Source organism: Orycteropus afer, unplaced genomic scaffold, assembly GCF_000298275.1.
Source record: "Orycteropus afer afer isolate SDZICR_OR568_19922 unplaced genomic scaffold, OryAfe1.0 scaffold00006, whole genome shotgun sequence".
Classification (NCBI taxonomy): domain Eukaryota; kingdom Metazoa; phylum Chordata; class Mammalia; order Tubulidentata; family Orycteropodidae; genus Orycteropus; species Orycteropus afer.
This window is the reverse complement of record NW_006921593.1, coordinates 26,789,552-26,804,753: the sequence shown is the minus strand read 5'-3', so window position 1 is coordinate 26,804,753 and position 15,202 is coordinate 26,789,552. Positions and strand designations below refer to the sequence as shown.

General features: G+C 52.1%; 1 protein-coding gene across 1 annotated transcript in view; it reads left to right on the top strand.

Annotated features, from left to right (window-relative positions):
• The first annotated feature begins 8,734 nt into the window (after positions 1-8,734).
• The window catches only part of EFHD1 (EF-hand domain family member D1), a 65,008-nt gene continuing 58,540 nt past the window's right edge, over positions 8,735-15,202 (top strand). The window contains exons 1-2 of the mRNA XM_007943791.1: positions 8,735-8,809; positions 11,933-11,998. Of these exons, the coding sequence (XP_007941982.1) occupies positions 8,735-8,809; positions 11,933-11,998 (141 nt within the window). The remainder of the gene's footprint in view (positions 8,810-11,932; positions 11,999-15,202) is intronic.

Here is a 15,202-nt window from a genome sequence, read left to right as displayed (position 1 = left end):
CCTTCCCAATTCTGACCCATCCGTCCTCCTTCTCTTCCTGAATTGCATTGGGGAGCACCTCTAGTACACTGTTGGCTCATACTATTATCAGAAGTCGAGGAAAGGTTTACACACAGAAACATGGTGACCCGGCGGGAGAGAGAAGAGGGGCAGAAAGCACTAACTAGGTAACAGGGTGTAGGAATTTGGGTGGGAGCTCTGGTAGCGTAGTGCCTAAGGCACCTGACTGATAACCAGAAGGCTGGCGGTTCAAACCCACCAGCCACTCTTTGGAAAGAAGGTTGGGCAATCTACTTCCGTAGTGATACCGCCTCAGAAAACCAAGGAGGGGTTGTGAGTCAGGTCCGACACAACAGCACATAACAACAACAACAAGTAATTTGGGTGAAAGGAAAGGCCATATGCAATTAGGCGATCAGCACAATATCACTAAAGCCAAGGAAGGCGCAGGTGCTCTAGAGTTACAGGCAACAGAGGGAAATGGTTTACACACTGCGGTTTCAGCAATACCCAGACCAGACCCATTGCCATCCGTCTAGTCAATTCCGAATACAAACAATCTATGAGTGAATGTGTAGGCAGACAGGGAAGCCGACCAGGTGTGGATAGGTGAAAGGGGCCACACCCGTGATCATACACAAGTTTGTCAGAGGATGTTCTGTGTACATATTTGTATGTGCTGCACATACCTCCATGCGGTGGTGGTGGTGGTGGTGGTAGGTGCCACTGAGTCAGCGCCGACTCACAGTGACCATGTGTAGAACAGAATGCAACACTGCCCGGTCCTGTGCCAGCCCCACGATCCTTGCTATACCTGAGCCCATCGTTGCAGCCACCGTGTCAGTCCATCTTCCCCGTTTTCGCCAACCCTCCACTTTACCAAGCCTGATGTCCTTCCCCAGGGAATGGTCCCTTCTGAGAACATGGCCAAGCATCCTCACTTCCAAGGAACATTCTGGCTGCACTTCTTCCAGGACAGGGGTTAGTTCTTATGTCCTTGTATGTAGTGGAGCGAACAGGACACAGTTATGAAAACTTCTTAACTGTGACCAGATACCTTGAGGTAATGTCACTGGGCTTGGGGGCTTAGCACCACAGTCTCGGGGGACAGCTAAGTAAACTGGCATAACAAAGACAGTGTGCTCCATCCTACTTTGGTGAATAGTGACTGGGGTCTTAAAAGCCAACAAGACACCATCTAAGGTGCAACTATTGGTCTGTCCTCATCTGGAGCAAAGAAGGGTGAAGACAATCAAAGATGCATGGAAACACCCTAGCTGCCCTTCTGGTCTGGAATTGAACCCACCCTGTGGCTTCCAGCCAAACAAAAGACAGGCATATGAGCTGAACATTTAAATTAGGTAGATACACTCCTTGGAGAGAAAAATCATGGGAGAAAGAGGGGCTGCTTATGCACAGGGAAACAGCTCAGGGGGCAGGAATGCATGGAGTGATGGACACAGGGAAGAGGTAACTATTGGGAGGAAGTGGGAGAGGAGCTGTTGCATTGGGATAAATTATAGTCAATGTCATGAGACAAAGTATGTGAACTGCTGAATGGAAAGTGAATTTGCTCTGTAAACTTTCACCCAAATCACAATAAAATGAATAAGTAAATAAAAGATGCATGGAAACAATTAGTCCAAAGGACTAATGGACCTTGAGAACCTTAGCCTCCACAACCCTGAGACCAGAAGAACTAAGATGGTGCCCAACGACCGATACAAACCACTATGAAAGGGATTAGAGAGTTTGGTGGTGTAGTGCCTAAGACATTTGACTGCTAACCAGAAAACTGGTGGTTCAAACCCACCAGCCACTGCTTGGAAGGAAGATAAATCTACTTCCTTAGTGATACTGCTTTGGAAACCCAAGGAGGGGTCGCTATGAGTCGGATCCGACTCAATGGCAGTGAGATGAAAGGGATTACATTAGAAAGTCCTGGATAGAGTGGGAAAATTGTGGAAAAATCTCAAAATCATTAATAATAATAATAATAATAAAATAATAGGCTTACTGGTCAGATAGAGGCTGCTGGGTCCCTTGAGACTATAGCCCTTGATTACCCTTCAAGCCTGGAGCTGAGCTCATCCCTGTGGCCCAACTTTCAGTCAAACCATAGACAGACCTATGATTTGAACAATGAGGGAGGTGCACACTTCTTACAGCAACCAACCCCAGGAGATCCAAAGGCCGGTAGCTGCCCAGGGAGAAAGCCCAGGAGGCAGGAAGGATGGGAAAGGAGGAGAAATGGAAGCCGGGAGGAGTGAGAAGAGCGCTGATACATTGTGGGGACTGCAATCAATGTCACAAAACATAGGAGTTGTTTATTGGAAAACCAATATGCTCTGTAACTCAAATCACAGTGAAAAAATGAAAAAAATAACCGTTTTTGAGCCCTGGTGGCACTACGGTTAAGTGCTTGCCTGCTAACAGAAGGCTTGGTGTTTCGAACCCATCAGTGGCTCCACAGGAGAAGGACCTGGTCACCTGCTCCCACGAAGACTGCTGCCTGGGAAACCCTAGGGGGCGCTCCCCTCTGCCCCATGGGGTCGCTGTGAGTTGGAAATCAGCTCCACAGCACCCAACAGCAGCAAGAACCATTTGTATTTGCTGGCTTTTCATGGGCCTGGCCATTTGTCCAGGGGTCTTTTTTTTTTCTTTCTGTTTCCTGTTTTGTGACATTTAGCGCAATCCCGCAATCCCCGCACTGTAACAGCTTTCCTCCCACCTCCTCCCTGAGTCCACCCCTTCCCTTTGTAGTCGGGCACCATGTAGTTCTTCTGGGTTCCAGGTCATGGGTTGGCCTTACTGATTTCTAGGAGTTCTTTATATAGTAAGGAGATTGTCTCTTTGTTTTTAAGCTCATAACCCAAACCAAACTGAACTCACTGCTGTAGAGTTGGATCTGACTCATAGCGACCCCTCCCTGGGTTTCTGAGGCAGTATCACTACGAACGGAAATAGATCGCCTTTCCTTCTGAGGAGTGGCTGGTGGGTTTGAACTGCCAACCTTCTGGTTAGCAGTCAAATGCCCTAGGCACTACGCCACGAGAGCTCCCTTTTAAGCTCCTGGGCTCCCACTATTTGGAGAGCAACCTGCTAGAGGCACAGTTGTAAAGGGGAAGCTCCATGTTCGGAAAGGCAGATTTGGAGCTGGAAAAGCCAAGGCACATGAGGGAAGGAGATACTGGGTGGTCCCTGGTGTCTTCCAGGACTGTGACAAGTGTTGACGCATAAAGGAAGACCAAAAGCCACTTTCCACTGAAGAAGGGGAACGTGAATTGGACCAGACTGAGAGACGTTGCTGGTTCATCGCACCCATGCGGATTTCAGAGTCTCCTCCTGGGGCTTCACAGCCAGCTGGAGCCCTGACTTCCTGGTCCAGCTCCGCCAGGGTCCTCCCCGGCTCAGCCCCGGCTCAGCCCCGGCTCAGCTTAGATCCTGTGCAGACTCAAGTGGGCTCAGAAGTGTCATTTAGGCAGCAAGTCAACTCCCCCTAATGAATCAAAAGCCGGATAGTCAAATGTCTTCCAAGTAGAGGTCTGTGGGGACAGAAGGCGCTGACGTCTGATGTCACTAGAGATAACCGCAGTGTGTCATCGTCTACCTGCAGTACGCAGCATTATTACTGCCATCACATCTCGTGGAGCTGTCCCCACTGTCCCATCTCACAGCCTGTTCAAGTGTCAGAGGCGATGCTAGAATGAACCCTGCTGGCTTAGTGCTGGATTCGAGTGACTGCTATCAGTGGGAACTCTTGTTCGTAGGCAAATGATTGATAGGTGGACGGATGGATAGATGATTGATGACAGATGGACAGACAGATCCAAAACCAAAAACCAAACCCCTTGCTGTCGTCAATTCTGACTCATAACAACCCTACAGGACAAAGGAGAACTGCCCATACAGTTTCCAAGGCCGTGTATCTTTATGGAAGCACACTGCCACATCTTTCTCCCATGGAGCGGGAGGTGGGTTTGAAACGCCAACCATTCTTTTAACGGCTGAGTGCTTAACCACTGTGCCAGCAGGCCTCCTTAGATAGACGATCCTAACCATGATGTAGATAAGTAGAAGTAGACAGAGGTGTGTGTGCGTGGGCTAGTGTTCATAGGTGCAGTCCCCAGCTGTGTGCCCTGAGAAGGACTAGAAGCAAGAACATCCCAGGAGCCACCAAGGCATCTTGAGGGCAGATCTGACAGGCTTCTCCAGTAGCAGGCACAAGGCTGCCTGACTCTCGGGGCACTCGCCTGAGGCTCCCCCTACCTCTAAGCAGGTCCTGAGTCAGCAGAGCCTGCAGGTGCCTTTGGCTGCCACCTGGGCAACATGGGCCTGACAATGACCGAAGGCCATGCCCATTTGGCACAGGGGAACCATGTGGATAAATTCAGGTCAAAAGACCCGCTGTTTGAGGTGCCACTCACCCAACCGGGGCAAGGCACACAGCCAAGTGGCAGGTGGGTCTAGTGAGGGACAGAGAGCTGATAGAGGAGGTACTCCCAAGAGTGGAGGGGCGTCTCTAGCTCTTGATGGGCTACTCTGTGCTCCAGTGGAGGGTCTGAGGCAGAGGAGGGCCCACCGAGGCTGCCCACAGGACAGCTGCAGCCTGGAGCCCTGTGCCCTGGAGAAGGGGACCGTGGCAGGTGACAGGGGACAGCGTTCACATAGCCTAATGATGGATGATGGTGGAGTGGCCTGTGGTGGGACCAGGACCAACGGGTGGAAGTGACAGACAGGCTAGAGGTTTAGGAGAAGCTTCCTGGTCATCTGAGCTGACTGAAAATGGAACGCCTGGCCCGGCCCTGCAAGTGGACAGGCCAGGCCGGAAGGCCATCTGTTGCGGATCTGAGCCGACCAAGGGTAGATCAGATGGCCTTTAAGGCCCATTCGGTCCAGGATCCGAGAGTCTTAGAACTGAGGCTAAAGGGGCTAAGCCCCCACAGCTGTCCCTGCCCTGGCGACAGTGGTGAAGCACGCCCTGCCGCCAGCGACACCCAGCGGCCAGCCAGTTTGGCCATGAAGGTGTGAAATATCCAGGCTTGAGCCCACCGGCTCCTGGGAAATACTCAGTGTATTATGAAAGGATGGATCGGCGGTGAGCTATGTAGTCCAGACCACAGCTGCCAGGAAGGGGAGAGGGTGGATTGAAGCCACAGGAAATTCCTCAAGGCGCCGTGGAACAGCAGGAGATCTGAGCACTCTGCACCTGCCCTGCCTCTGCCTTCACTGCTGGGAGCAGGCGCCCAGCTGAGTGCCTCCCAGGGCCCGTCCTCCCGCAGCCCCTCTCTGCCAGGCAACCGATGCCTCCGTGGAAAGCCTCCCGAGGGCTGTTCTCCTCACCAGGCCACCCCGGCCTGTCACTCGATGCCTGTGGGCACGTGTGGCCTCCGCCTCATCTCCCCAAATGCACTTTTTCTTTCCTTTCGAAATGAAGTGTGTTCGTTTTCTTTCTTCAAGAAGTGCTCAGTACATACCACACTTCTTGTTCTTGTTGTTGTTTTTGCCGTCGAGTCAGCCCGACTCATAGCGACCCCTCCTTGGGTTTCCGAGGCAGTATCACTACGGAAGTAGGATTGCCCAACCTTCCTTCCGAGGAGTGGCTGGTGGGTTTGAACCGCCAGCCTTCTGGTGAGCAGTCAAGTGCCTTAGGCACTATGCTACTAGCACACACACCCCTAAAAAAAGTTCTAGAAAACTCAGTCACCTCATCTACCCAAGGAAAACCACTCCTAACACCACACAATCTACTTCCGTAGTGATACCGCCTGGGAAACCCAAGGAGGGTTTGCCATGAGTCGGTCTGACTTGCGGCACACACCACCACCACCACCACCACCACCACGTGGTAGCCTGGGCCTGGGTACACATCCGAGCTCTAAGGAAGGAGGTTGTTGTGTAGGCAAAAATAGTACGGAGAGGCTGCTGTACCAGTCACCAGCTCCCCCCGTATTTCATGGAGTGTGGAATATCAAAGCAGAAAATTGACATGGGTAACTCAGCGGCTGCTCTGGATCCAGAAGTCTCTGCGGTGCAAACGGTTCACATGCGGGGTTGCTAACTGAAAGGTGAGGGTTCGAGTCGGATCATCCGGCGGTGCTTGGAAAGAAGGGCCTGTCGATCTCCCTCTGAAAAGTTTTATTCCGACACACAACGGGGTAACAGGAGTAGAAATCCACTCCATGGCTACTGCTTCTGAACCTGCTTTGTTTATTCGGCAATAAACCACTTTCTGTGCCAAGTCCTTCCTCTCTGTTGGGCTGTTTTGTGGGGGGACTGCTACCAGTCGGTGCGTGAGTTACTGTCACAGACGCAAGCACACCTATGGTTGGGTGTTGATCGCGACTACGAGTCCTTACAAAGGGCCTTCATTTGCTTGCTTTTTATTCTGGCTTGGGGGAGGGGCATCCGTTTGAATGACAGCGTTCAAGTGCCTTTGCTCCGTTCAGGGCGCCTCCTTTAACCCTCCCAGCCCCTCCTGGAGGCGGCCACCGACGAAGACCCTGGAGCACAGACGAGCTCCACACGTGACCTGGGACGTGGGCGCAGGACTGGGACCCGCGGGTGGGCCCCAGAGCCGCTCTGCGCGGGGAGGTTCCTTCCGCTGCTTCCTTGGGGTGCGTTCCCACACGCAGAACTGCCTGGTGTCTGCAGCAAAAAGGTGCACAGCAAACATCCTCTGTGCTGTCTCCCCAGAGAAACGTCTCCCACACAGAAGGGCGTGGTGATGGGCGTCGGGGGGACGGGTTTGGGGTCAGGCCAGCTTGCCGCCTGCTGGCTGTGGGATCCCTCGGAGCCCCAGTTCCTCGTCTGGGAAGCTAACGAAGCCCCACCCCATGAAGTTCACTTGGCATCGGGTGAATTGATCCCCGAAGAGCCGAGCGCAGGGCCCGCACGCGGGACCCCAACCGGCCGGGCTGCGGCGGCTACTGATCCCGGCAGGGACCGCGATGGGCGGAGTGTAGCGGCGCGGCAGCGCCATCTGGTGGCCTCTTTCTGCTTTGCTACGTTTCAGCCCAGCCAGGGCGAGGGACCGGAATAAGAAAACGTTCACAGTTCCATCCCTGGGGATTGTGTTGTTGTTACAAAAATAGAGGTGCACACAAGCGTGCACATACGTAAAGATACAGCTTCACGTGTTGCTTAGAGCTGGACAAACAAGACGCAATCTACAAACACAGCAGCGGAGAAAGGGTTAAGTGAATTAGGGCCCGTCCATGCCAGAGGGTAGCATGCAGCCTGAAAACTTCTGTTGGCGAATTGTATGTAGTCACGTAACATATAAGACTGCACTATGTAATACAACACGAACCCTCCCCCCAACAATCCCCAAATACAGGAATACTAAAAGGCTGAAAATAAATAAATAAAAACGTGTATTTTGGGATAATAAGATTATTGGTAAATTGTCATTTCCTTCCTTACACTTTTCAGTATTTCCCTTAAACATGAATTACTTTTAGAATCATAAGATATTAAAATTATTTTTCAAATAAAAATTTTTTTTTATAGTGACTTGGGTGAAAGTTTTCAGAGCAAGTTCATTTTCCATACAGCAGTTCATACACATTTTGGTTCATGACATTGACTGCAATTCCCTCCAATGTATCAGCTCTCCTCCCACTTCCTCCCCGTAGTTATCTCTTCCCTGTGTCCTTCCCTCCCAAGCACTCCTGCCCCTCCCTGAACAGTCTCGGTGTGCACACACAGCCTCCTGTTCTCCCAGATTGATCTCTCCAAGGAGTGTATCTGCTTGATGTACATGTGCAGCCCATATGCTTGTCTGTTGTTTGGCTGGAAGCCACAGGAGTGAGTTCAATTCTAGACCTGAAGGGCAGGCAGGGGCCATAGTCTCAGGGGGTCTCACCAGGCTCTATCAGACCAGCAATCCTGTTTTTTTTTTTTTATGATTTTGGGTTTTGTTCCACATTGTTCTCCCTCTACCCAGGATCTCCTATGGGATCCCCCTGTGAGTGGTTGACAGTGGTAGCCGGGCACCATCTAGTTCTTCTGGTCTCATGGTCATATAGGCTGAGGATCACGTGGTGTACCAGTCACTAGGACTAATTGTTTCCATACATCTTTGGTTTTTTTCATTCTTATTTGCTCTGGATGGGGAGAGACCCATTGTTGCTTCTAGATGGCCTCCAGTTGACATTCTTGATGGAACTTTACAATGGGATCTCGCTTCTTGGACCCGTTGGTTTTTGTGTCCACCTAACCATGTACTCTGTCTGGTTCCCCCGTCAGTGGACAAGTGGCTGCAGCGACTTTGGCCCTGGCTAGATGGAGGGAGATTCCACTCTACGCACCAGGCTCCAGTACCTGACATCTTACTATTTCCAAAGTTCTATTTCAGAAGAAACATCACCTCCTGTGGGAAGCCCTCCCTGATCGCTCAGAATAAATCAGGCCTCCTATTATGTGTTCTCATTGTCCTGTTCTTTCATTCTGGCCATTCACCACAGTTTGTGGGAATTTGTGTGAGTGTTTTACCAATATCTGTCTCCCTCGCGAACGCTCAGGTCTCAAGAACGAGTGATGTGTCCCTTGAATTTCCAGCACAAAGCACAGTGACTGGCACAGGGTGTCATCAATAAACACTTGCTGAGTGAATTAACGTAGGCACCAAGAGAAGTTACAGGCATTTTGGATTTGATTCCATTACGGACAAAATTTTTTAGGAGAGTCGTTGACAAACCGATGTTGTCCAGAAGAGGGCGCTCAAGACGACATGTGTGTGCCTGATGAGGGAACCGACAGCGGCCAGGGTCAGCCCCGAGACAACGGCTTCGGGAAAGCAAGCCAGGTGCGTCCAAATAGCCGAACCCCGACCGATTTCCTTTCTCGTAATTACTTGCTGTTAATCTCTTCAGGGCACAGTCTGTAACGCTGACAGCGTGGCCTTTGCAGGTGAGACCTTCCTGGGACGTAAAACCGGAAGGTTGCCTTAGGTGATCCTTGAAGCCCCTTTCACCTCGGAAAGTACTATTTTAAACGAAAACCAACCAATTTTTGTTCAGAAGGGGCGCGGTAATTCCCCAGTATTGCCACTAGATGGCGTTCCAGACTTAAAATCCCTGCCTGGCGGGAGGTTTGAATTCCCTCTGTCCGCGCTCAGGTTTATCTTTGCAGAAGAGATGAATCGGTAACTACAATTAAGATACCACAGCCTCCTGCAATCCTGGGGGCTCAGGGTGTTGGAGAAGTCTACAAATAGACTCACCTGGAATGTTAGTGAGTAAGGCCCACACCCCCCTCTCCTCCTTAAAACAAACTTCCAAGGAGTGACTGCTGGGTTTGAACCTCCAGCCTTCTGGTTGGCAGTCAAATGCCACCAGAGTTCCTCCCTCCGAGGGGAGGGGCATGTGCAGGTGGGCAGGGGAGGCGAATGCGGGGTGGGGGGCCCTGGGTGCGTTTGTCCAAGGCACTGACCTTCTTTAAAATGAGGGTGCTGCAATACCTACCTCAGGGGCACCTTACTTCTGAAATAGAGGCTCCCAGACGCACCTTCAGGGATTCAGACCAGTAGTCCAGGGCGAGGTCACCTCCCAGGTTCGTGGGAAGATTGAATAGGATAACACCTAGCGTGTAGGCTCTTTGGAAAATGAAGAGAGGCCATACAGGTGTGGCACATAGCCAGTGCTCATCAAACAGGGGCCTCTCTGTCTCCGACCATCAGCTCACAGAGCCCGCACCTGGGAGATGTCCAGGAAACACTGCCGAGGGGTAAACATCCGAGAGGGAGAGAGGAGGCAGAGCGTGCTGGGTCGCTGCGTCCCGTTGGCCATCACAGAAACGGTGTGATTCTTGACTCCTCATCGAGAAAATAATAGGCTCCAACATATACATATTTTTTCTTTTTTTAATTTAAAGGTTACTACTCATAGAATAAGGCTCTCTGGTAGCACAGTGCCTCAGGCATCTGACTGCTAACCAGAAAGTTGGTAGTTCAAACCCACCAGCCACTCCATGGAAGGAAGACTGGGCAATCTACTTCCATTAAGATTTACCACCTCAGAAACCCAATGGGGGTTACTATGAGTCAGAATTGACTCGATGGCAGCGGGTTTGGTTTTTTCACTCATAGAATAGTATTAGCTGCAATGATGGGCCCAAGCAGGGATTGTGAGGCTGGCGCAGGACTGGGCAGTGTTTTGATCTTTTGTACATGGGTCATTATGAGTCAGCGCTGACTCAATGGCACCTAACAACAACAACATCTGACAGAAAAATACCTCGATTGCTTGGGGGAAAACACTCGACTGATACAGGCAAAGAGAAGAGACGGCGAACCAGGGAGGCGTGGGGTGGCATCAGAAAAGGCACCAGTGACAAAGTCCCTCCAAACATGGCTGTTTTCACAAGATGCTCGAGTGGGTTAAACTTATCCACTAAAAGATAAAAACTCTAGCACAGCAGTCATGGAAAACAGCGATTCCAGTCCCAGGCGTCTACCCAGAGGAATTGAAAGCAGAGCCTCAGAGGCCGGACACCAGGGTTCGCTGCAGCACTGTTCTCAGGGCTCAAAAGGGGGAACAACCCAAGTGTCCATCAACACATGAGTGGGTACACCAGATGTGGTCTGTCCGTACCGTGGCCTGGTGCTCAGCCCTAGAGAGAAATGAGGTTCTGTACACGTCACAACTTGGATGAACCGTGGATGAACTCATCACGCCGAGTGAGGGAAGCCAGGCACACAGGACAGAGAGTGTACGGTTCCATTTCCGTGAAACATCTCGAATGTTGTTGTTTGGTGCTGTCAAATCGGCTCCGACTCATAGCCACCCCACGTCCAACAGAACCAAACACTGCCCAGTCGCGTGCTGGCCTCACAGTCCTTGCCATACCCGAGCCCATCGTCTCAGCCACCGTGCCAATCCATCTCGTTGAGGGCTTTCCCCTCTTTCATCAACCCTCCTCCTTACCCAACATGACATCCTTCTCCAGGGAATGGTCCCTTCTGACAACATGACCAAAGTAGGTGAGACGAAGTCTGGCCATTCTTGCTTCCAAGGAGCATTCTGGCTGCACTTCCTCCAGGACAGACCTGTTAGTTCTTTGAGCAGTCCACGGTACTTTCAGCATTCTCCGCCAGCACCACAACTCAAAAGCATCAACTCTCCTTCAGTCTTCCTTATTCATTGTCCAGCTCTCACATGCATATGAGGCGATTGGAAATGCCATGGCTTCGGTTAGGTGCACCCCAGTCTTCAAAGAGACAAAGTAGCACTCTTAGGCATACCAAAAAAAGGAAAAAAAGACAGGAAGAAGGGGTTAATGAATAGCTGAAGTGAAGATTTCACTCACCGTCCCTTCCCCTGACCAGAATACATCATAAGCAGACTTCATTTCAAGGGCTCCTGACTCTCTCCAGAATCTCTCCTTTTGAAGAAAGTTTCACTGTGGCCGTTTAAAAAGCCGTTTTGAAGAGCACGGTTCAGTGATGTTAATTACTCACCACGTTGTGCAGCCGTCGCTATCCACGTCCCTCGTGCAGCCGTCGCTATCCACGTCCTCATGTGTCGCTTGCTCCCACACCACGCTGTGCCCGTTGCTCCACCCCTCAGTCCCCCAGTCCCGCTGTTGTGTTGTTACCGGGCAGTGTTTCGTTCTGCTGTACCTGGGGTGGCTATGGGTCAGAGCGACTCCACAGCACCTGACGACGACAACAGGGTGCCACCGTCTCAGGACCAGGGATCCAGGGTGAGACAGGTAAAGAGGAGAGACTGCCGGGATCCCAGTGAAGGGTTAAGTCCAAGGGGGCCTGGAGGCGGCCTGGGTCCTCTCACTCTGGCAGTGCCCATCCCCTCAGCCTCCTGGCCCATCACCCACAGGACTCTCCTTCATGCCTCTGGGTCCCTGGCCATTTCAGACAGGACTGAAGGTGACACTAGAAATAAATTCTCACCTTTCTGGCTTTTCCCTGTAGCTAGAAAATAACACGAAGACTCCCCAGGTGGGCTCTGCCTCCGAGGGTCTGCAGGTGCCCGGCCAGGTGAGTAATGAGGGAGTCCCCCCAGGTCCACCTGGCCTCAGAGGAGCATGCACACACGAGAAGCACTGACTTTTGCCACACCCAGGCCGCTGTGCCACACACGTCACCGTCAGCTTTTACCCTCCTGGCCCTCACACATGCAGTAAGGGCCCAGGGGAAGGAGTAAAGGCCTCAGGCGGAGTGCCGGGCCCCCCAGACCAAGAGGGGATGCTCAGTGCCTGTGGGCCACCCCAGGGCCTGGGGAACTGGGACAACCAGATGGACAGAGAGTCACTGTGTCTGTCACAGCATTGGCAGTGAGCTCCTTCAGGGCTGAGGCTGCAGACCCACCAGCTCTGTGTGGGGTGCAGGAAGAAGCTCCCCTCCCACTGCCCCAAGGAAGGGCCGCGGCCGAGGACAACGCCTTCGTCACTCTAGAAGCTGGGAGCAGATGCTGCCCACCTCTCCGGCCACTGAGGCTGCCCTGGGAAGACAGAGGACAGAGGGCCTTGGGGCCCTTGAGTCCACAGAATGGGGGGCCAAGGAGAGGCCGCCTTCACAATGCCAGGGGACTGCCAGTCTGTCCTGGACTCAGCCGGGGTCCCCGCTCCGGGTTTGTGGAGGGTCTTGAGGTCGGCCAGTGGCCTCTCCTGACCAGCTGGCCTGCCTAGAGCTGTAGGCACCGAGCCGGTGGGCTGTCCAGCCGTCCCTTTGCCAGGTGACTTCCAGGAAGCTCCAGGCCGGGTGTGTTCCGTCCTTGGACTTGGAACGAGCCTCACGTGGAGTGAAGTTTGGGGTGAAGCGTGGTTGGTGCCTCTCTGGTTGATGCTGCTGCCTTTCTGCTCCCCTTTGCCTGAGTGCCAGATCCTCACCGTGGGGTCCACTGCAGACAGAACCCAAGGCTTTGTAAACTTGGATGGGAAAACTCCATCTTTATTTCCACCAGCCTCCAGCAGAGAGCCAGCGTTTCCCTCAATCGCGCATGCAGGTGAGGGACCCAGCAGGACTCCGTCGCCTGCCGGTTGTTGCTGGGGTCATCATTCTATTCTGAAAGCGCTAGAACGACACACACGCACACACACATACCCGTGGATGCCCAGAGAGTACACAGATATTTAATCCCTGTGTTTCGGTAGAATTGGGGTCCTTGTCTCCTTTGTACTTTGTAGTTTGATTTGAAAGAACTCTGCCAGGGGTCCACAGGGTCTCCAGGGGCAGCAGCGGTCTGTGGGTGCAAATCCTAAAGCCAGTGAAGACCTAGGCTCTGCACCTGGTCCACAATGGACTTTGGGAGGGGCTGCCCACCCCCGTGTCACACATGCCCCCTTTGAAATAAGACCCTCTAGGAGCTGGAGGGCCCCTGGTGTCTGAGGAAGGACAGGGTGGTCAGGTCAGCTGCAGAAGCAGGCACACGTGGTTGTCACCGTGCAGTCCACACCTCGCTCCCTCAAACACAGCGGTTCTGTTTGTCCTCCAGACCTGGGAGATTCCAAGAATGGAAACCACTGTCCCTGAGGCACGACCTGTCCCCACTGTGCTGCCAACAGGAAGCCCGCGCCCACACCCAGGAGGGAGGCAGGTGGGAGGGTCACCTGAGGGCTGGTCCAGGGAGCCACGTGCCATCCCCTCAGGCTCCAGCAGGGGGCAGTGTTCCCACTCCCACTGCCACCAGGCTCCCTCAAGCCAACACCCACGTGTGGAAAAGAGCAAGTGGTCAGCAGGGGACAGCTCCCTGACCCAAAATGTGGGACCTTCAACCCAGACCTAGAAACCTAGGCCAGTGGGACTGCAGCCTCCCTTAACCCCAGTTTCCGAGTGATACCGCAGCCACTGAGCTGGGACTCCACTCCTGAGTTTGCATTAGGTATTGTGTTAGGAAACCAGGTGTGAGTCTGCCCCGAGCACCGGGCTCTTTGAGAACTGTCTGTGTGGGATCAAACTGACAACAGCAGCTCAAAAGGTGAGGCGGGATCCTTCGGGGACAGTGGGTTTATGTTCATGGGGAGGAACAACTCCCAGAAGGACGATGAGAGGAGTCATACATCCCAAAGAACGGACGCTTGAGTTGGGCATGTTTTGCCATGAACATTCTCAAAAGCAACAAAATTGAAAAGATTATCTTAAAAAACAATCAAGCACGAGCAAAGGGAATTAAAAGCAAGCCGCCGACTGCAAGGACGCGTTCACACAAGGCTGGAAAGAGGTGGCCGCAAACTCAGAGATGGTCCCCGGGCACTGGCTATCCTCACTACTCCTCTGGCTTGTGTCTACAATATACAAAGAATTTTCGCCATTCAATCACGACAGTTTGAAGATCCTGGATAGCATGGGAGAACAACGTGGGGCAAAACACAAAATCATACAAAAGACCAGGTTTACTGGGCTGCTAGAGCCTGGTGAGACCCCCAAGACTATGGCCCCTGGTTACCCTTCAGGTCTAGAATTGAACTCACTCCCGTGGCTTCCAGCCGAGCAACAGACAGGCATATAGGGCGAACATTTACATCAGGTAGATACACTCCTTACAAGGATCAATCATGAGAGAACAGAAGGGCAGTGTATGCACAGGGAGATAGCTGGGGAGGGGGACAGGAACATACAGGAAAGAAGGTCACAGGGAAGAGGTAACTATAGGGAGGAAGTGGGAAGAGAGCTGTTATATGGTGGGGATTGTAGTCAGTGTCATGAAACAAAATGTGTATGAGCTGCTGTATGGAAAATGAGTTTGTTCTGTAAACTTTCACCCAAATCACAGTACAAATTTCTAATAAAGTTTAACTTGAAAAACAAATATTACATTTTGGTCACTGTGTTTCAATCTTATTGAAACACAGTGATCAAAAGACAAACAACTCAAAAGAAAGGGGCAGAAGATTTGAGCAGACACTTCACCAAAGAAGACGTGAAAGACTGCCCGGCACTGTTAGTCATTAGGGAAATGCCACTTAAAACCGTAGTCAAGACCATTACCCACCCTCTAGAGTGGCCGGGGTTTGAAAGACTAACCAGCCACTGTGAGCACACGGAGCAGCTGGCGCTCTCAGACTTAGCTGGTGGGAACATAAAGTACTACAACCGTTCTGGAAAACGGATTGGCAGTTTCTGGAAAATTGACACAGACTGTAGCTACAGGCAATTCCACTCCCAGGTAACTGACCAAGAGCAATGACAGCTGTGCCCACGTGAAGACAGCAGGATTATCGGTGAGAGCCCCAAACTGCAGAC